This window comes from Denticeps clupeoides, chromosome 17, assembly GCF_900700375.1.
Source record: "Denticeps clupeoides chromosome 17, fDenClu1.1, whole genome shotgun sequence".
Taxonomy (NCBI): domain Eukaryota; kingdom Metazoa; phylum Chordata; class Actinopteri; order Clupeiformes; family Denticipitidae; genus Denticeps; species Denticeps clupeoides.
Window position 1 is genome coordinate 7,303,037 of NC_041723.1, and position 20,741 is coordinate 7,323,777.

Below are 20,741 nucleotides of genomic sequence, written 5' to 3' on the forward strand. Positions count from 1 at the left end.
CCCAGACTCTGTCACATGATTTGGATGAAGGGAGTAATGTGACCTGGAAGCATGTGAGGCCTGTGGAGCCAAATCTTTTTATGAAAACAATGGAAAGGTGCAGATAATCCAGCTGTACGCTGGCTTCATCAGGACAACCCTGCATTAAAATGTGGTGTGTCTGAAACATTAAGCAAATTGTATATTCATATTTCATTTAAAGTGCTTTCAAAATTATGCTATAACACATTTTAACCTTTTTATCATGTGTCAGATAAGATATTATAGTTAGGGGGGGGGGGGGGGGGGGGGGGGGGGGGGGGGGGTGATGAACTGGATCTGCCGCAGTTGGAAATGTGTGAAGCTCAGGATCAGCCACAACATTAAAACCCCATTCTAATTTTCCAACAGCTCTTAGGTAGGAGCTGATCACACTTCGAGCATATTAATGTTCTCAGTTCTCAAAAACGTTTTACTGTTCAACTTTTTCACAATTCTAATTCGTAAGCACGACGGATTTTCAGTGTGACCCCACCAAAATTGCAAATGGCAGAGCTGCACCCGTTTTATTCCTGCATCAGCAATAACATTCTGCTGGTTTATTTTAACCAACAGTTCTCATTCGACCTCAAGCATTGCAGTATCTGACAATTAGAACCACTGCTTAAAAAAACTAGCTCATACATTTCATAAAGTTTATATATATATATATATATATATATATATATACACACACACACACACACACACACACACACACACACACACACACACAACACACACACACACACACAAATAAATAAATAAATAAAGAAAGAATCAACGTGTTGAAAAAAGTGAGGTGAAGGTTGGGAAATGTTGGGAAACACGACGGGCAGAACTCGGCTATATTTATCCGTCACGTCCACGGCAAAGTCGCGGCTCGGCGGTGGCCCGGCGTGTGCACGCGCACGCAGACTGCGGGGCGGGGGCGCGCGTGCGCGCGCTCACGGCCCGTCGCCGGAGACACGTGTAGCGGCACGCCGCCGCGCCCCGGGTCCCGGGTGACACACCTCCGCGCCGTGACGCGCAGAAAACAATACCGACTCTTCCCGCGGCCCGCATCAATAATGCAGCAAACGCGACGGCGGGCCGCGGCTGCTCACGCAACGAAGAAGCGGCCATTTCCCTCTAAAAATATCGCTTCATTAGCGGACCTCGAGCTGGTGCAGTTTACACGTGACGGGAAGCGCGCCTGCGCTCTGCCGCGTGTTGCCAGGTTCGCCAGTTGTGAGCGAACTTTCACCATTTTCCGCCGACACAAATTCGGTCACAGACTGTAATTTGGACGCACGTCGGTCAGACATTGTCAGCTGTCGGCCGCAGAAACAGAAACGGAATGAATATTCCCCGCCGCAACTATACAATATGCAAAAATATCCAGAAACACAAACTAATGCGTATGCGCTTTTTTTTTAATTACACACAACTGACGGCTCGGACGTTGATGACGTAGCCGCTTCGCGCGTTTCGGGAGAGGCGCGCTTCTCTCGCGAGACCTGGCAACCCCCACTCTGGCGCCGCGCGTGTGGCGAAGTGGCAGGCGCGCCCGGCGGACCGGGCATCATTCAGAAGTGCAGCAGCGCCTCACACACACCTCTCACACACACCTCTCACACACACCTCTCACACACACGGCGTCCGCCCGTCCGGGATTAACACACACACACACACGCACGCACCGACTCACGCACCAAAGACGACAAAGGACGCTGCGGGACCGGAGCGGAGCCGCGATGGATGAAAGAATCCCGCGCCTGCAGGACAGAGCTTTCGCGGATCACGCGGACTTTTGGGGTAAACAAAAAATAAATATTATTATTATTATTATTATTATTATTCTAATGAAACGTAAGAAGGTCGTGGCGACGTGACAGTTTCGTTGTTGTTGTTGCAGGGTGGAATATTCCCCCGTCTACATGTGCAAGTCGAAGCGAGGGATGAAGCGGGAAGACGGGAAGGTAAGTTACGTCGCCATAAGAGACGCGCTCGGGTGTAAACGCAGAGTAAAAGTTGCAAAGTTGCTGTCCCCCCCCCCCCCCCCCCCCCCCCCCCCCCCCGCTGTCCCTGCTGACCGAACTCGTGTCGCCGCCGCGCAGGACGCGTACAAGCTGCCGCACCGGCTGATCGAGAAGAAGAGGCGCGACCGGATCAACGAGTGTATCGGGCAGCTGAAGGACCTGCTCCCCGAACATCTCAAGCTGACGGTGGGTCCGAGTTCGGCCCGATTTATGTATATGTGTGTATGTATATATATATATATATATATAATAAAATTGTCCTTCCGGTCCGCAGACCCTCGGGCATCTGGAGAAGGCTGTGGTCCTCGAGTTGACCCTGAAGCACCTGAACGCCCTGACCGCGGTCACCGAGCAGCAGCACCAGAAGATCGTGGCTCTGCAGAACGGTAAATTGCATAACCTCCCCACGGACGGATTACGCGCGTAACGCGCGTCGTGATCCGCGGCTCACGTGTAACTTGGCGCGACACCGGTGACATTTCTTCCGCACGCGGCGGACAGAGCCGGTTCGAGAATCGGGAACCCTTTAGAACGCTTTAGAACCGCTGGGTTTGGAACGTCGCCGCTCTGCCCTCCGTGACCCGCGTGTTTTCTCCCCCCCCCCCCCACGCCAGGCGATCGCTCCGTGAAGTCCTCCATCCAGGCCGACCTGGAGGCGTTCCACTCCGGGTTCCAGGCGTGCGCCAAGGAGGTTCTGCAGTACCTGCACCGGTGCGAGAACTGGTCGGCGCGCGAGCAGAGGTGCGGCCAGCTCATCACCCACCTGCACAAGGCCGCCGCCCAGCTGCAGCAGCAGGTCCCGGCCGACGCCGGCAAAGGGGACCGGCAGGCCAACTGCGTCCCGGTCATCCAGAGGACTCAGAACCCGGAGCTGAACGAGAACGACACCGACACGGACAGCGGGTACGGCGGCGAGGCGGAGAAGAGCGACGGGAAGCTGGAGAAGGGGTGCGACGGGGGCCAAGCCCCGGGGCCCAGAGGCGTGAAGATAAAGCAGGAGTTCGGGGACGAGCGCGTCGCCAAAAAGCCAAAGGTGGCGTGGGGCGGCGGCGCCGCGGCCGGACTGGAGCAGACCAACCGGGCCGAGCTGGCGTTCATGAACTCGTTAATGGGAATGACCGGGATGGGACAGCAGACGCCCTTTTGCATGCCTTTCTACTTCATCAACCCGTCCACCGCTGCGTCCTACATGCCTTTATTCGACAAGAGCAGCCTGGAGAAGTACGTGTACCCCGCCACCGCGCCCTTTCCCTGGCTGTACCCGGGGCTCCCCGCGCACGCCTCCGCCGTGGCCGCCGCCGCCGCCGCCTTCCCAGGCCTGTCCTCGCAGAACCAGGACTGTCCCAGTCCCGACGGGGACACGTCCAACGACGGGGACCTGGGGTCTCCCGCCGAGAGAGGGCAGAGTCCAGACGACGACATGGCCGGGGACCAGTCCCCGGCGAGTGAGAACGACGGTACATAATCAACCATCTACACGCCCGCGTATTTATCATTGTTCTATTTTTTTATTTATAATGTCAGCGTAGCGCAGGGGTCGTCAGACTCTCCTCCTGGGGGTCGTAGGGTCAACCGATGAGTTCGATCAGGTCCGCAAGAATGCAAGTCGTGGTCTCGGTGACCTTCCCGAGGCCTACGCCCCTGTTGTTGTTTTGTTTTGTTGGTCCTGTTATAATTTTCATTTTATTTTTCTATTCGAGGTTTAAGCTTAACTGTAGTCTCACAAGTTCATTGATCATACAGCTACTTTTGTAACATTCTGTGCCTTTTGCACTTTATTGTTAAAATTTTGAATGATAATCGACTTTTGATTGACAGCATCAGCCTACGTCTATTCTTTTTTTTTCTTTCATATCCAGCGCCATCCAGATTTGATTGTTCATCAAAATAGGGGAATTTCACCTTTTTTCTATTTTAATGATCTGAAGACACTTTATTTAGTGCAATATTTGTTGTCTTTAACTTAACCTCTGCTTGACTGCAGCTAGTTTCTCCTTCATTATGACTTTTAACTTACTGTATTGGACACTTGGATGTATGATACTGACCTCAGATCGGGTGTTTACCATCAAAATTGCATCAGTATTTACAAATGAACTCTTGTGACTGGATTTGTATCGAGTGGTTTCCCATTCCTGAGTTTGAAAGAAGTTACTTAAATACCTCAGCCTGCATTGGTTTTGGCCGGGAACGACTCTCTTAAGACTCTCTCGCAATTGGAGACTTTTTTTTTGTTTTTTTTTTCGAGCGACAATTCGCTGTTACGGCGGCCCCCCTCTCTCATGGAGCCCCCCCTCCCGCCTTTTACAGGATGAGCTGGTCATGTGACCGCAGATTACGTCAGCGTGTTAATAGACCCCCCCGGTGAACTCGTGAGGATGTTCTCTGGACACCTTTAAGAATTAAGACTACTGAGCCCCCCCACCCCCAGCAAAAACGTAACAAGGTATATTAGCACCTTACGGAACTTTGATATTGAATGTATTAAACGTCATTCTTCTCTTTGTTTTTGGTAGATATGAAAAGTTTGTATATACTCTGATACAGTGGTTTGCTCTGAGAGGTAAAGTGCACTTGTTCATGCCTTCTGTTTCCTTCTTATCTTCACTTCTGTTTTTTTTTTTTTAACCCCCTGTAATCGTTCATTTGATGTGTACGAAGAAATCATGGCATAAAAAGCATCTTAATCTGTATGTATATCTGTGTATATATGGAGAACGCGACTCTGCGCTTGTTGTTAGCGGCTGTTTAGCTTTACCATCAAGGTTGTGTATTTTACTGCGGGACTTCGGGACGAAGGCACCGTCCAAAGAGAGTGAAGTTGCACGTCGGCAATTTCGAATCGAATCTAGAAGTAGGCCTCCGGTAATCATGCTTCATCATCTGTGTTGCTATCATCATCACCGTAGTCATCTTCCATCTCACGCACACACACACACACACACACACACACACAGGCGGGTGGATGTGGAAGGAAGGTGGAGCAAGATTAACTCACGAACTGACGCCGCTCTTCGGCCCCAACGAGATCTTCTTGTGTCGTGTGTCGCAAGGGCGCCGAGGTGGAGAAGGTGCCGTTTCCTTTCCTGATTTTTCTTTTTTCTTTGTTTTGAACCCTTGTTTCTGCCCTCTGTCTCAGTTTGTCACATTGCCTAATGCAGTGGCATGTCTGTGTAAATAGTCTGTGAATATGCTACGATATGTCCAATGTTTATGTCATAGGAAGAGCTCTTTGGATTTTATATAAAAAAGGATTAAACTGAGCAACTGTTGCACATTTCGTTAATGCTTTACACGATTGCTGTTCTAAATTATTTCAGTTCAGTTGTCAAATAATAATAAGAATAAAAAAAAAAAAAAAAAAAGCTGGAAAGACTCATTTCAATGTCATTTTCTTAAATGTCCTTTGGGGCACGTGTTGCCGAAGTAGCCACGTGCAAAGCGTGCAAATAGCAGAGATGCAAAGTTATGCTGCCTGGCTTCGACCCCCCCCCCTCCCTGGCAGAAACACATCCCCACTCCAGACTCTGCTCAGACTGGCTGGATGGAAGCCACGGTCGTGGAATGTACTGTAAGCCGCGGCATTACAGGGAGTCATGTGACGAAGGAGTGATGAGGTGCGTGATTCCTCGACTTGAACCCCCCCCCCCCCCCCCCCACCCCCCACCCCCCCGGACCCCCCAGCCCTGTTCCTCTCGACTAAGCCATAGCCAACCAGAACACTACCTCCCTCGACAGTAATATATCTGATCAAAACAACAACACTGACCTCATAAATGACTGAACCTCATGTCAACCTGGTATCACGGAGAATTTCACATAATTCATGACATTTAACCCCCTTTGGACAATCATTCCTTTCCGTCTATCCATTCAGCCCTCCATCCATCCTGCTCATTACAGGGCAAGGCTGCAATGTCTTGTCATGTTGTAACGTGTAAAACCTAGCTGGAGGATTTTAGCTCGTTTATGAATTTCTGTAAAGTGGAAAGTCAGTTTGACGTTTACGGCCTGTGAAGGACACAAATGCTCTTTAAACCACTTCTGTTGTGCTCCCATTTATGTGGATTGTGTTTTGTGAATAAAGAACTACTCAAGTGCTTTAAGATGTATTGTTTTTTTTCTTTAAACTTGTGTATTTGAATAGGACAGAAACTCCTGACTGCATGAATGTCCTGTTTCAGGACTGGTGGTCTATTGGGTGAAGGCTGCCACCCAGTGGTAACATTTAAGTACTACGCTTTCATCGCATCTCCCAGTAACTGGCCTCTCTTTCACTGCGTTTGGACAAATTGGACTAATTAGTGATATTTATTTATTTTTACAAATAAATATCTTTTTACAAAAGTTAATTTGTGAGCGCTCATGATTACATTTTTAAAAATAACAATAAATAACTCTTTGACCACTTGGCCAGTGTAATAGAAATGTGATCTTATATCGCCGCCTTGTGGTAGCTGAAAATGTGAGCACATTCGAGTTGAACGAAGCTCAATATTGTATAAAAGTGACATTTATTACAAAACATGAAACAATACACATATGAAACTCATATTATAGTATATTAATATCTGTTAAATAAATACAGCCTGGGTTAAATATGCCCTGATTATATATAGCATGAAAAATAACATAGAAACTACTAAATAATGCATGATCAGCATCATCTTGATCATCAATGCTTATAAAAGATTGCATTTGTGGGAGCATCTTGCATCTTGTAGGCCTTTACAGATCTTTACTCGTTTTAAAAGCATAGTCTTTACTGACCACTGCAAAACCATCAAAATAAACCTTCACGAAGACAAGTCAATTTTTGCCTCCTCGTCCATGAGGAGGGTAATATCACTGGAGCACTTCCTGGCGCGGTCTCCACTTCTCCCCAGATTCTGATCCTTCTGACGAAGTTGTTTCCACATCTCTGTTTCAGCGTTGTCTTTCTGATGCTCCCTGACCCAGAATGCCAAACTGCTTCGCCTTCTTCTGTCAAAAGAGAAAACACTTGAGCAATGCTGGAGATTTTGTTGCCTCGAGCCTTTTTTTGAGTTGCTGCAGTGCCTTCTTTGAGGACGGTACTCAAGTGCATTACAATCTAACGTTCTTGCAAAGAACATCAACAAAAAGGGTTAATAAAGGCCATAATTGTTCATGGTACATTAATTGTTCATGGTACGGTAAAATGCCCGTAGAGAATGGACGTGGGAGGTTGAGAGGGAAACTGTGTGGTGTCTCGGACTCTCCAGTGGACTTACACTTTGTGATACCACACCGCTACTGATGCTGCCAGCACCAGCAGGAAGGCGGCAGCAGCACTGATGGCAATGTGTTTAGCTGTAAGATAAAACAGTGTCTCGGTTACTGAGCGATAAAACGCGATGGAATGAAGACGTGGAATGAATACAACCTGCCGGAGAAGACTCTGCAGAGTTCACGAGCGGAGCCTGAGATGGTCCGACCGCATGCGCAGCAGATAGGGAGTGTGAGGAGGATGGCAGAGTTTGTGTGGCGGTGACAGGGGTAGAGGTGGAAAGTGGCGAGCTAGTGAGGAGCAGAAATGGTGCAGACGATGTGGAGGTGAGTTTAGGAGCTTCGCTTACAAAAGAAGGAGGGATAGAGGTGTCGGGAGGGTGGAGAAGAGAGGTGGAGGAGGAAGCGAGGGAGGCCCTGCTGGAGAAGGTGGTGCTGATAGGGAGAGGTGGAGCTTTAGCAGTGGGATGGCTGCCTGGCTGAATGCTTGTGGTTGTACTGTTCAATGGTTTCACCAAATCTATAACAGAAGAAATATTTATGTAATAAAAGTGGAACAAAAAAAGGTCTTGCTTTAAATGGAGCTTTAAATACACCAAAAACAAAATTTGCATAAATGAATTACTGCATAAACAATTTACATTTAATCTCAAATACCAATCACTTGAATTAGACTAAAATGTCATGCTTAAATGTATTTAATAGTCCATTCAATTCCCCAGATAATATAAAAAGTACATAGATGATAAGAATTATGTATATTACATTGTGTAACAAGCCTGTCAAATCAAACATATAGATTTAATGGAAATTGTAATTCATTTTCAAAGCACTTTTATTTTTTTACCTGCTTTGAAGCAAAACACGTCAAATTTTATGTTGAGATTAGCCTTCCAGGAAACCAGCCCAACTTTACCCTGACCACACAGTTTGTTGCTGTTAATGCGAGGAACCACTGCAATGTTCTCCTCTACCCAGCCATACCTGTGGGGGAACAAAAACACTTTCTCCATCCCAAAATCTTCCAAAACCAGAAAACTGTAAAAAAAAAAATAATAATTGTACCGAACGCTAAAAAATGTGTATGTGTTCATGTATATTCTATACGTGACATATAACTATATAACTATAACTCTCTCTCTCTATATATATATACACACACACACACAGATATATATAATATATATAGTTATATATAGTTTTATATATAACTTTAAAAACTTTTAAAAAGCTCAGATTGTTATAACATTTCTTATGGTTCTCCTATACATGTTCCGCTATGTTCTCGTTGCCGGGGTACCTGCAGGTCTCCATTCCCGCTGCGTTGGCCGTCTGTACCTGGGTTCTGGTTGCTATGCTCGCATTCAGAGCTATGCACACATTCCTGGCGGTCAGAGCATCAAAGCTGTACTTGCTTAATGATGCAAGGAAAACCCCCATAATTCCACTCTGTGTGGAAGCTGGAACAAGCCAGTGAACAAGTAATTAAAGTCACATAACATAACAGGACAGCAGTTCTAAAAATTATGTGAATATTAAAGGTGAGCGTAAAGGTTCAAATCGGGCAACCTTCTAACTGTACCAGCAGGATGAACAACAGCGTGCTTCAGGCAGACCAACTGCAGCATTACCTTGCAGCTGTTTGAGATCAGTAGCCTGAGAACCTGAATCCGTGGCCACCGGTGGCAGCAGAAGCAGCAGCAGCATCAGGCAGGAGGAGGTCCAGAGTCTATCCATGGTGGCCAGCACACGGTTAACAATGCGCAGCAGAGCGGAGCAGGGGGGACCCTGTCACGTCTCAGAGACGGAGGAGCAGGGACGACCTTCTGCAATCGACAGCACGCCCTGAGGTGACGGGAAACAGGATGACCCGGGGCCAAAGGCACCAGCAAAGAAAACATGTTATGAACATGTTCATTTTAATATGTGTAAAGCTGTTCATTTAACACTGTACAGTGTGAGTTTTACACTCTAATTTGGGGTGGGATTATAGAAATACTGGCAGATAAATACAAGAGTAAAATACATGAACATGAGGTTTGTGGATTAAATTAATGTCCTTATCAGTTCCACAAAAATGATGTGTGTCAAATGACATGCGCTTTTTTTTTTTTTAAAGAAAAGGATGAGAATGAAGCGTGAAACACAAAGAACAGACATCTTCAGAATACTGGATCTTGCTTTCCTGTTGATAGGATTTTTATATTCAGATCTACACTGCTTAAAAAATAAAGGGAACATAAAAGATAAGACATCCTAGATCTGAATGAATGAAATATTCATATTACATACTTATTTACACAGTTGAATGTGATTAACAACAAAACCACAGAAAAATTATCAATGGAAATGGATTTATCAACCCATGGAGGTCTGGATTTGGAGTCACACTCAAATTTAACGTGAAAAAACACACAACAGGCTGATATAACTGGCTCAGAAGGGTGTGTGGCCTCCACGTGCCTGTATGACCTCCCTACAATGCTGGACATGCTCCTGAGGAGGTGGTGGATGGTCCCTGAGGGATCTCCTCCCAGACCTGGAAAAATAATCTGTCAACTCCTGAACAGTCTGTGGTGCAATGTGGTGTTGGTGGATGGAGCGAGACATGATGTCCCAGATGTCCTCAATTGATTTCAGGACTGGGGAACAGGCGGGCCAGTCCATAGTATCAATGCCTTCGACTTGCAGGAACTGCTGACAGACTCCAGCCACATGAGCATTGTCTTGCATTAAGAGGAACCCAGGACTAACTGCACCATAATATGGTCTTACAAGGGGTCTGAGGATCTCATCTCGGTACCTAATGGCAGTAAGTCTACCTCTGGCAAGCACATGGAGGGCTCTGCGGCCCCCCCCAAAGAAATGCCACCCCACACCATTACTGACCCACTGCCAAACCGGTCATGCTGGAGGATGATGCAAGCAGCAGAACGTTCTCCACGGCAACTCCAGACTCTGTAACATGTGTCACATGTGCTCAGTGTGAACATGCTTTCATCTGTGAAGAGCAGATGGGCACCAGTGGTGAATTTGCCAATCTTGTTCTCTGGCAAATGCCAGACATGCTGGCATACCGCCCTCATACCACCCTCATGGAGTCTGTTTCTGGCTGTTTGAGCAGACACTTGCACATTTGTGGCCTGCTGGAGGTCATTTGGCAGTGCTCCTCCTTGCGCAAAGGTGGAAGTAGTTGCTGCTGCTGGGTTGTTGCCCTCCTACAGCCTCCTCCATGTCTCCTGATGTACTGGCCTGTCTCCTGGTAGCGCCTCCAGGCTCTGGACACTACGCTGACCAACACAGCAAACCTTCTTGCCACAGCTCGCATTGATGTGCCATCCTGGATGAGCTGCACTACCTGAGCCACTTGTGTGGGCTGTAGACTCCATCTCATGCCTCCACTGAAAGCACCACCAGGATTCACCACCTGCAGAACCACGCCTTTCCTGGGGAGGTATTGCTAATTGCCTATAATTTCCATGTGTTGTCTATTCCGTTTACACAGCAAAAAATTAATTTTCAGTGTTGCTTCCTATGTGGACGGTTTGATTTCACAGAAGTGTGATTGACTTGGAGTTACATTGTGTTGCCTTTATTTTTTGAGCAGTGTATTAAACATATATTGATATTCTGTGGGTGGTAGTAGCCTAGTGATTAACACACTCGCCTATGAACCAGAAGACCCAGGTTCAAATCCCACTTACTACCATTGTGTCCCTGAGCAAGACGCTTAACCTCAAGTTGCTCCAGGGGGGGACTGTCCCTGTAACTACTGATTGTAAGTCGCTCTGGATAAGGGCGTCTGGTAAATGCCATGAATGTAAATATTATTTAAATATCCTCTAATATTTACATGTGTACTGCATGTAATTGGCTAATAAAGAGGCCTTGAAGAACCTTGATGATTGTGTTGCCTGATCTTATTGCAATATTGTTGGTATATTTTCCCACTACGTGTATTGCCATGCTTTTGATTAAGTAAAGTGTTGGCAGAAATATATATATGAGACGGAACATGGTTTGTCTTCAATGTTCTGCCCGTCCTGGAGTACTGTAGAAATATCCAGTGAAGAGGCGAGTACAACTGTGCCACGTGAGGGACGGCTTGGAGCTTTGTCAGCATGTTGTCCACATTTTGTCCTGCAGCAGGGCAGCGGGGAACTATTGGTGGAAATCACCCTGCTTCATGCCTTCTCCTCGCTTCCCTCCCATCTCTTCTTGTCTGCCTTCCTCTGTGCTTTCACCTCCGGAAACAGTGTGCCGCTGGTCCAGACACAGCAGTAATGCACAATGCACAAATGTCAAAGGTCAAAGGCAACAAATATTTAACTTTCATTGAATATAGACTTCAAGGTTTCCTGTTGTGGATTGGCCCATTTTATCACCGCTGCTAAAGAAATGCTCCTCATCCACCAGTGACAGCTCTTTAAATTAAAACAGGCATCTTCTCCACATGGGCATAATGTCTCATTCCACTGACGTTACTAGCAGGTTTGGCCAAGACAGAAGCCTTCCTGTACGTCTTAGGAAAAGCCCATAAACACTGGGTGTCATGAGACTGAAGGACGTTTCATCATGAAAAATGAAAGAAATGAAATGCAAAACAAAAGCCCTGCCAAGAGCAGCACGATAGATGGTAATAACGTGTCATTACACAATCATTTCCCAAGGAAGGATTAAAGTGCCGACGCACAGGAAGGATGTTTCTGGTTCCATGGGGTCTCAACATCAAAGCAACACCTTTTAACTTTACAACAAGGAACGCACCCAGAACACACACGAGCCTATAAATGCTTTTCCTCAAATGTGTGGAATAGTCGTCGATGGTCACGGTTTAAGACTCTGTGGGACAATTAGGATGCCGATTTAAATGGATGGTGGGCTCCAGCAAATCCTGTTGCTGGAAGGATGCTGTGCTCGTACCTGGGTCCCGTCAAGGTCCTATAAAATGTACTACGGGATTACTGCACTTTTATTGCAGCAATTTCTGTTGGGAAAGCAAAATATGAAGCCACATCAAACCTATAACAGGTGGCCACCTAATGCAAAACTATATAAAACATGCATTCTTGTGCAATACTAGAGTGAGCTACATTACACCACATCTTTTTTCAGTCACTTCTGCTTCCTTTAACCAATTCATTTGAACGATAAAATGGCCAGGCTACAACTAAGGCTACTGTATTTACCATACGAAAGAGGATAACATTTTTTTAATTGTATTATTGGTCTGCCCAGCTAAGGTTAGCAATATATTACTTTTCAATGGCTCCCCCTCCGGCCTGGGTGACCATAGAGTAGGAAGCAACGTCTCCTCTCGAACTTTTTCTTTACAAACTTTACAGCGCCTTCCTTCACAGTTCCATGGTACTCAACGTGGACAGCATTCCCACTGTTTCCCTAATAATTGTTTTATACCGCCTAGGGGAGATGGAGCATTTAAAACATGGTTTGGCAAGGGTGTTGAGAACATTTTGGACTTGTATGCAGAAGGTGACTTGATGTCTGTGAGAAATCTGATATTCCAAAAAAACATTTCTTTAAATACATTTATTACATTTTATTAACACAGTTATCAAGATTGAGGGGACGCTGCGGAGACAGGGGGATGTAGAAGTGTTTTCCAGTGGCTCCTCAGAAGGGTGACTTTTTATATAATTTTTACTTTTTTAGTGTATGGCACAAAAGCTAACCGCGGAAAAACCGAGCAATCTAAGTCAGGCCGCAGTAAACATCGGTCTTCTCCTCAGCTGCAAACTACTTCACAGTCGGACGATAACGAAGTTTATTGCTGGGTGTGAGACGAATGATGGACGAGATACGAACCGACATCCTTGACAAATTTGACTCTATTATTTGGGAAACTGTCCGTAGGGAGATAACGGTGGCTCTGGAAGTTTTTGATGGCAGGTTCGCTGCACAATGAGCGACAATCGCGAATCTCGAACGTTCGGCGAACGATCACGATGGTAAGCTAACCGAGCTGCAGGCTAGCGTTAGCACGCTAACAGCACAGGTAGATTACCTGTCCAGGAAATGTGAAGACCTGGAAAGTCGCTCCAGATTGAATAATATTCGCTTGGTGGGACTTCCCGAGGGTCTGGAGGGCCCACGGAGTTTGTGGCTCAGTTCCTGCAGGACCTACTCGGTCTTGATGAGAAACCTGTGCTGGATCGTGCTCACCGTACCTTACGTCCCAGGTCCAAAGATGGCGAACCTCCGCGTCCACTCATTATTGGAGTGGACCTGTTCCAGGTTCGGAACCAGATTCTGCGAGGAGCCGGAGAAATGTCTCCTCTTCTCCACATGGGTAAGACGATTTCTATTTTCCCGGACTAACGTGAAGAAGGAGCTCCACTGCTGCCCGAACATTAAGTTTGGACTTCTCTATCCGGCGCATCACACTGGCCAACGGGCAGACCCACAGGTTCGAGGATCCCGCTTTGGCGCTGGACTTTATTGAGAAGAAATTGAAAAAGGTGGTGGCTCCAGACTCCCTCTAGCTAGCTAATTAACTGGTAACATCGCGGAATTTATATTCCCGGTGTTGTACTAAAACTTTCTCACAAGGTGAGCTTTATATTCTTTTAAGAAGATCTGATTATGTACTCTAATAGAGAGCTATGATGTCGATCTTTCTTTCTTTTTCATACACTGGGAATGTTTGTCTTTAAAATAAACTGGATTAAGATACTTTATTCCTCACCGCAAGCATCTGTCTATCACTCAGATTACTGGAATTGTTAGGAATGGTGGGGAGGTCAGAGTGTCCCTTTATGCAGATGATCTCTTGTTATATATCTCTAATATACCGGTCTCAATCCCTGCCGCTCTTACTACTCTTCAATCATTCTCTCAGATTTCTGGTTATAAATTGTGAATTACCCTCTTTATAGCTTACCCTTCAAAATTGCCCATCATAATTTTACATATCTTGGTGTCTGTGTCACATCTAAATTTGAAGATCTTTTAAAGGCTAATTTTGTTTCCTTGCTGTCTTAAGGTTCGAGAGGATTGTGAACGGTGGTCCATTCTTAATCTGTCCCTGACTACAAGTATTAATTATTTTACCACATTTTTCTTACCTATTTCAATGCATACTAATATTTCTGCCTCAGTCATTTTTTCAGAAAGTTGACTCTGTGATCTCTGAGTTTATCTGGAACAAGAAAGTTCCAAGACTACGCAGACAATACTTACAAAGACCAAGAAAACTTGGTGGGTTAGCCTTACCACATTTTAGGTTTTATTATTGGGCATCTAATATTAGGATCCTCAAATACTGGCTTCAGTCTGAACCATCAGATGCTCAAATCAATTGGTCAAACTACTCTCAGAATTTGGGTGCAGTTTAAATGGCACTTTGGGTTACAAACTTCTTCCACCTATGCCCCGCTGGCGGCAAATCACCAGTTCCCTCCATCTGTGGTTGATGATCTGTTCTCTATGTGGTAGATACATAGACAATGTCTTTGCCTCTTTCTCAGTACTGCTTCATAAATATTCTCTTCCTCAGCATCATTTCTTTAGATACTTGCAGGTGCGTATCTTAGCTCATCTTACCTTTCCCACATTTCCCAATCTACCCCCAGACTCTGTTTTAGATGACCTTCTTAACCCATCTCTGAAAGGTTCGGTTTCTTATACTTATAATCAGATCTTTAATATATGTGCTAATTCACTAACCCCTCTGAAGACACTTTGGGAAGAGATTTCTGATGAGATTTGGGAGGAGGTTTTGCTGCGAGTTCATGGATTATCTCTTTGCGCTAAACTTGGCCTCATACATTTTAAAATCTTACACCGTTCATATTACACTAGGCTGCGGTTATCACAAATCTATGATTTGTCCATTGTGTGACCAATGTCAGCAGTCCTCTGCCAATATTATTCATATGTTCTGGCTTTGCCCTTCTTTACACCAGTACTGGACTGAAATATTTGACATGTGTTACTTTACTTTACTTTACTTTATTTAGCAGACTTACAATGGGAAGACACCAGCAATTCTCGTTCGATTTCTATAGAATATCGAGTATACAAACTAAGAGCCCTGATAAGGCTTAGACTTGTCATTGAAGAGCATGCTCGGAGAGTGTTGGGTGCTAGACGAAGAAAAATTATAATGTATTTATACATTTTGTATTTGTTTGTTCAATGTGTATGCATGTGTATGTGTTAAATTTGTCTGTAATATGTTGACAGGGACATGCTGGCCTTCTCTACCTTACTGGCTAAGAAGACTAATTACGACAAACTGGAAATCCTCGAAACCTCGCAGCCAAATTCACTGGATCCGATATATTCTTCATTTTGTTAAACTGGAAAGGATTTGACTTTCACTTAGGGGTTCCCTTAAGACATTCAAAAAGATATGGGGTCCTTTTCTTGATCTGGTTAAGAATAAGAATTTCCCTTCTGGTCCTGGGTGATACAGTCTGCGTCTCGGTGGAGACTTATTTATTTTTGTATAGGTTGATTGTGGGGGTGATTGTAGGCTGTTTTTTTGGTGTAAAATGTGTATGTGGTGTTTTATTTATTTATTTGTTTTTGTTGTTTTTATTTGAGATTGTTTGAGCTGTTTTCTTTTGTAACATTTTGAGAATATTGTTATTGCTTATGCTCAAAGTTTTTTTAAAAAAAAGATTAAATGTTGAATTTTCACATGCATAAAAGGGAGAAGACAACGATCATTGTTTTATGAACTGTTAACATTCAAAAGAGTAATCTTCCAAAATACTGGAGACATGGAGAATTGGCATAAAGGAAGATATTGATGAAGCGGTCGTGAACGTGGATCGGTCGCAGAGTAGGACGATAGATGGATGGATGGCAGCACTGAAAGAGAAGCAAACAGTGAGCAGGCAAGGACAACGTGATCCGCTTTTATATGGGTTGAACTTGACCCCTATGCTTCCGGTTCTGCGGCCAGGTGGTCCTTCCCCTGTGACGTCTATGTGTCCCCTGGTGGTCTGTTGGCCATGACAAAATGACTTAGTGATCCCGCAGAAGCTGGTGTGAAAAAGGCCCAAAAAAAAAAGTATTTATTCACACACACACAATGGTTGATTATCTTTTCACTTTCCTGTAAAGTTGACAAAATATCACTTTTGATTTATATTTTAAAATCTTTTGCCAGTGCTTCCGTCATCTTGTGCACTGTGGACCTGGAAGAACATTTTCTACCTTCACTGTAGTGGGAGGTAGTAGCCTAGTGGGTAACACACTCGCCTATGAACCAGAAGACCCGGGTTCAAATCCCACTTACTACCATCGTGTCCCTGAGCAAGACACTTAACCATAAGCTGCTCCAGGGGGGGGACTGTCCCTGTAACTACTGATTGTAAGTCGCTCTGGATAAGGACGTATGATTAATGCTGTAAATGTAAATGTACTTTTTAGCCAATCACAGCGTAGGATCACAGACACAAGATCACTGTGGACAAGATGTAGAAGTGACAGTCATGCCATGACCTCAGAGCAAATTCAGTGTCAGGGTCACCACAGTGCAGCGTTAGGGAGTTAAAACATGTTTAAGGCAGTTGTGGTGTGTAAAGGAAGCGTATAAAAACGTAGACGCACACTTCACTCAGACGACAGCCGTGTAAATAATACATCTGACGCTGCTGAGCTTGAGTTTCCCCGTCTGCTTCGAGGAGGAAAACGAATCGCTCGGCTCTGCCGAGGGATCGTATTCTCCTCAGAGCGAGGTCACGGCATGGAATTGGGGTCACGCTCCGTGCTGCCATTCCCGGACCATGTTAATGGAGGCTGAAGCAGTTTACGTTCGGGGAGCAGCAGCGTGTGTGAAGTTGGTTGGGAACAGTGTGGTGTTGGTGCTGGGCTGTTGGAGAGTTGTCGAGTGTAATTAGTAAGTTGGGTGGCTCGGCCCCACAGCGCCCACATCCTGCAGCATTAGGTTTCCCTTCCCTATGAAGCCGTATTGCCTTACCGTATCAATAATTAACCCGCGTTGCCAACCGGAGCCCTTGCTGCACACAGCGCCCTGGCATCCCAGCTGTAAATTTGGCAAAATCTTCAAAGGCTCTTCACTGGTAGAACAGAACAGGATCTGATCGACGGGGCTGGATATCGGCAACCGGAACCATGTCCCTGAGGGCCACGTCTCACGGGGACCTCCAGACCCTGTCACTGGGGAAGGCTCCAGTGCTGGATGGAGGACTGTACAAGTCCTTCTCACTGAGCAGCAGCAACATGAACGGCAGGTTTGGGAAGGAGGAGATCAAGGAGATCAAGGGCATGTCGAGGCCGGCGCTCCCCGCTCGCAGGCCCATTCGGGTGGTCAGGCCGGTGAGCGCCAATGGAAGCTTCCTTCACATCAACCACCTGCAAGGGGAGTTGGTGAGGAAGAGGAAGGTAGGTGGAGCGGCTTACTGAACTAATCACCGTTTAGAAGTAAAGTGATCCCAAAGGATCTATAGCTAGAGTTGCATATAAATAAGCAAGGGTACGTATTGAAGTAATTAAATTGTTCTTCGGGAGAAAAGAAAACGGTTTAGAAACAATGGGGGCGTGGTCTTGGGGCTGTGGCCATCAATCGGCTTCCTGCTACACCCTCCTACTACAATAAATGCACAGAGACATGAGTGCCCTCTGACCTTTAGCTGCTTATGTTAGCTAAAACTGCTACATTGTTTGGACCAATTTTATCTGTATTTCACGATATGGACTTTATTTTGACAAAATACTTGGAATGATAAGACAAAAAGACAGAGGTATTGCTTTAATATATTAATAAATTGTCCAAAGCCATTATGTGCTCATAATGTACTTTAATACATTTTTTTAAAAACTATTTTTCCATGTAGATTTACTACTAAACATAACACTTACTCCCAGACGGGGGGATTCCCCACACAAAACTATGCGTCCATTTACAGGAATGCGAGGATCTGAAGAAGGAGAATAAGTGCCTGTCCAATGAGATCCACATGGAGCGGATCATGATGCGAACTGAGAGTGAACTGACCATGAGGAACCTGAGGAACCTCAACCAGGAACTGCAGGCCCAGGTCAAAGAGGTACTCAACCCCTGCCTATTACTCACAAATACTGCAGCGTACAAAAACTTGCCGTAGGCGCCATTTCTTCCGTTACCAAATAAATATGTTCTTGTGAATCTGCCTTTCACCACCAGCTGAAGCAGAAGCTCCATGTGAGCCAGCAGAGGGCGACACTGTGCTCACGGGCAGCTGAGGAGGCAGAGGTGATGAGGAGCGATGCGGAGAAGAGCCGGGTGTTGGCAGAAGCGCGAGAGCTGGACAGCAGGCAGGAGAAAGAGCTGCTGCAGGTGGAAAAGGCCCAGCTGAGCGAGGACCTGCACCGGCTGAAGAAAGAGGCAGGATTCACATGCACCCACACACTTTCTATTATAACTATATACTATATATAACTATATACACTAATTATCGCCTTTATTCTAGCCTCAGAAAGTATTTGGCCTTGAGTAGCACCATTATGAGCAGATATATTTATCTGATTTTCACCAATATGAATATTCTTGATTATTGGTTGCCTTTCATAATCAAACACTGCAGTCAAATACACAGGATGTGAGGATATTAAGAATAACAGCTACACTGTATTTAAATATGATAACAATAATCTCCCAGAATGTCTACGTTTCAGAGCCAAGGGCCGGGAGACCTGCATGTGTCTCCACACGCCTAAATCAAACGCACACCACCCAGACGTCTCTCTCATCCTCCACAGAACTCGGACATACAGCTCCTGCTGGCAAAAACCGAGAAGAACTATTTCGAAAGCAAGCTGAAGCTGGACAGGGTGTCCTCGGAGAAGCAGGCCCTTCTGGACGAGAACAGGGGGCTGGAGGGCGAGAGGACCAGCCTGAGGCACAGGCTGAAGGAGCTGATGGAGGACAACGCCAGGCTCCGAGACAAGTGAGGCCAGTGTGGGGTGTGTGGGTGCTCCTTTCATGTGCATATCAGCAGCTGAGGAGAGGAGCGATACTGTGGAACAGAATACTATTTGAAGCGTCTCCTGGCACGTATTGGTTAGAATAAGTGCTTTGCTGCCCTCTGGCATAGGTTGCGGACCCCTGCAGCGGAGCATGCGTCTACAAAAACCACTAAATGTTATTTGTATTTTAAATGTCAAATATGCCATACTCATTACATAACTCCCGACAGCTCGAATTATTAGAATATTAACTACTGCTTTTGAAGGTTAGCTGTATTAAATAACCAACATGCGAAACCACTCCATTTTTAATTGGACTGTTTGCTCAATCGAGATTTATGGCATAAAATGTCATAAATGTCATACAGCATCTCAATAAAATATTGAGTACACTCCTCACATGTGTTTTATTTCCTTGGGACAACACTGAAGACCGAACACCTTGATAAAATGTAGTCAGGGTAAAGATTGACTAACAAAGCAACGCTCTTTTGTGAGGCACCGTACGTCCTTAACACTTCTCAGTCCTACTGCTGGTGGCGATGCAAATTGTTTTGTTTTTTTTGGAGAGGACCCATTTCTTCCATTCCAGGTTAATACGTTGAATATTGCAATCTCTCATATTTGAGTTTAAACATTCAAATCACAGGTCAGCAAAATGACACTGATTTTGAGCTCCAATTGCTGTGTCCTGTAGAGAGGCGAGCTGCAGACGGAGGGCAGTGGCTGCTGAGGAGCAGAGAGAGACGGCTGCTAAAGCCCAGGAGGAGGCCGAGGCGAAGAGGAAGCTGGCGGAACGGGAGAGGCAGGAGAGCACCGCAGAGTGCCTGACCTGGAGGGAGAAGCACCAAGGCCTGGCTGAAATATTTAGGGCTCAGGAGGACCTCAAGTTCCAGAGGCAAAACAAAGCAGTGAGTCTGCAGAGATAACAACTTGCCTCAATCTTAATTGTCATAATGGTGAATCAATTTGTTTTCAGTGCCAAGCCAATATTAAGAGCTACTTCTTGTGCATGACTGAAAGTGATCAGAGAGTGAAAATTTTGAAAAATCAAGATGGAACACCACGTAACTTCACGGTAAACTCAGCTGCAACTTAATATAAATCTTAAGACATCCTTCAATTGTATCAATAAAAAAAAAAAAAAAAAAACTTTCAGGAGGGGGACCCTATTTATGTCAGCACCTCAGACACAGGCAGTGAAGACCCGGAGAGGAGCTTTTCAAGGTACATCCATTTGAATTTTTTTTTTATTAAAAACAAAAAGCACACAACTTAAAGCCTCACCCTCCACAGAACCATGTTCAGAATGGCAACGCCTCGTGCTGGAAGGGACCAGGGTCCTACACATTTCAGTGAACTTTCACCAATGGGAAGAGATTCTCCAGACTCTGGTCCATGTAGGAGAAGCAGGAAAGTGGTGGAATATTTTTGGATCCCCACAGACGAGGAATGACAATCAAGGACTCTACTATGGTGGTCAGTAATAAGAATGTGTGTAAGATTAAAAACAAG

At 45.5% G+C, this 20,741-nt stretch overlaps 3 protein-coding genes across 6 annotated transcripts; 2 read left to right on the forward strand and 1 right to left on the reverse strand.

Moving 5' to 3' along the window:
• Positions 1-1,330: 1,330 nt before the first annotated feature.
• On the forward strand, positions 1,331-5,311 carry bhlhe41 (basic helix-loop-helix family, member e41). The gene is made up of 5 exons (XM_028958352.1): positions 1,331-1,815; positions 1,916-1,979; positions 2,118-2,225; positions 2,314-2,425; positions 2,654-5,311. Exons 2-5 carry the CDS (start codon positions 1,938-1,940, stop codon positions 3,502-3,504), a joined length of 1,113 nt encoding a protein of 370 aa, XP_028814185.1. The 5' UTR covers positions 1,331-1,815; positions 1,916-1,937; the 3' UTR covers positions 3,505-5,311.
• Positions 5,312-6,551: 1,240 nt separating this feature from the next.
• On the reverse strand, positions 6,552-13,703 carry lyve1b (lymphatic vessel endothelial hyaluronic receptor 1b). Of its 4 annotated transcripts, none has more exons than XM_028957264.1 (7): positions 13,312-13,703; positions 8,918-9,131; positions 8,587-8,746; positions 8,134-8,270; positions 7,444-7,806; positions 7,292-7,370; positions 6,552-7,019 (listed from the first exon to the last, which is right to left on the reverse strand). In XM_028957264.1, the coding sequence occupies exons 2-7, from the start codon at positions 9,021-9,023 to the stop codon at positions 6,836-6,838; spliced, it is 1,029 nt and encodes a 342-aa protein (XP_028813097.1). In that variant the 5' UTR covers positions 9,024-9,131; positions 13,312-13,703; the 3' UTR covers positions 6,552-6,835. The 4 variants fall into 4 exon arrangements, with proteins under 4 accessions (XP_028813097.1, XP_028813098.1, XP_028813095.1 ...); XM_028957262.1 differs by having other exon boundaries at positions 6,553-7,022; positions 13,312-13,702; XM_028957265.1 differs by lacking the exon at positions 13,312-13,703 and having other exon boundaries at positions 6,552-7,022; positions 8,856-8,938.
• Positions 13,704-16,676: 2,973 nt separating this feature from the next.
• Positions 16,677-20,698, forward strand: LOC114767233 (GRIP and coiled-coil domain-containing protein 2). Its single transcript, XM_028958818.1, has 8 exons — positions 16,677-17,663; positions 18,188-18,328; positions 18,445-18,645; positions 19,020-19,207; positions 19,924-20,137; positions 20,206-20,304; positions 20,386-20,453; positions 20,523-20,698. Exons 1-8 carry the CDS (start codon positions 17,394-17,396, stop codon positions 20,680-20,682), a joined length of 1,341 nt encoding a protein of 446 aa, XP_028814651.1. The 5' UTR covers positions 16,677-17,393; the 3' UTR covers positions 20,683-20,698.
• The last annotated feature ends 43 nt before the right edge of the window (positions 20,699-20,741 follow it).

What these genes read in the sequence shown, in the direction of transcription:
- bhlhe41 (XM_028958352.1), top strand. Translation starts at nt 1,938, where the DNA reads ATGTGCAAGTCGAAGCGAGGGATGAAGCGGGAAGACGGGAAG. An exon ending in TGAAGCGGGAAGACGGGAAG is followed by an intron (nt 1,980 to 2,117) that starts GTAAGTTACGTC and finishes GCCGCCGCGCAG; the next exon opens with GACGCGTACAAGCTGCCGCA. An exon ending in GATCGTGGCTCTGCAGAACG is followed by an intron (nt 2,426 to 2,653) that starts GTAAATTGCATA and finishes CCCCCACGCCAG; the next exon opens with GCGATCGCTCCGTGAAGTCC.
- lyve1b (XM_028957262.1), bottom strand. Translation starts at nt 9,023, where the DNA reads ATGGATAGACTCTGGACCTCCTCCTGCCTGATGCTGCTGCTGCTTCTG. An exon ending in CGTGTTTTGCTTCAAAGCAG is followed by an intron (nt 7,807 to 8,133) that starts GTAAAAAAATAA and finishes CTTCTGTTATAG; the next exon opens with ATTTGGTGAAACCATTGAAC. An exon ending in GCGGTGTGGTATCACAAAGT is followed by an intron (nt 7,023 to 7,291) that starts GTAAGTCCACTG and finishes CTCTTTTGACAG; the next exon opens with AAGAAGGCGAAGCAGTTTGG.
- LOC114767233 (XM_028958818.1), top strand. Translation starts at nt 17,394, where the DNA reads ATGTCCCTGAGGGCCACGTCTCACGGGGACCTCCAGACCCTGTCACTG. An exon ending in TCCAGAGGCAAAACAAAGCA is followed by an intron (nt 20,138 to 20,205) that starts GTGAGTCTGCAG and finishes ATTTGTTTTCAG; the next exon opens with TGCCAAGCCAATATTAAGAG. An exon ending in GAACACCACGTAACTTCACG is followed by an intron (nt 20,305 to 20,385) that starts GTAAACTCAGCT and finishes AAAAACTTTCAG; the next exon opens with GAGGGGGACCCTATTTATGT.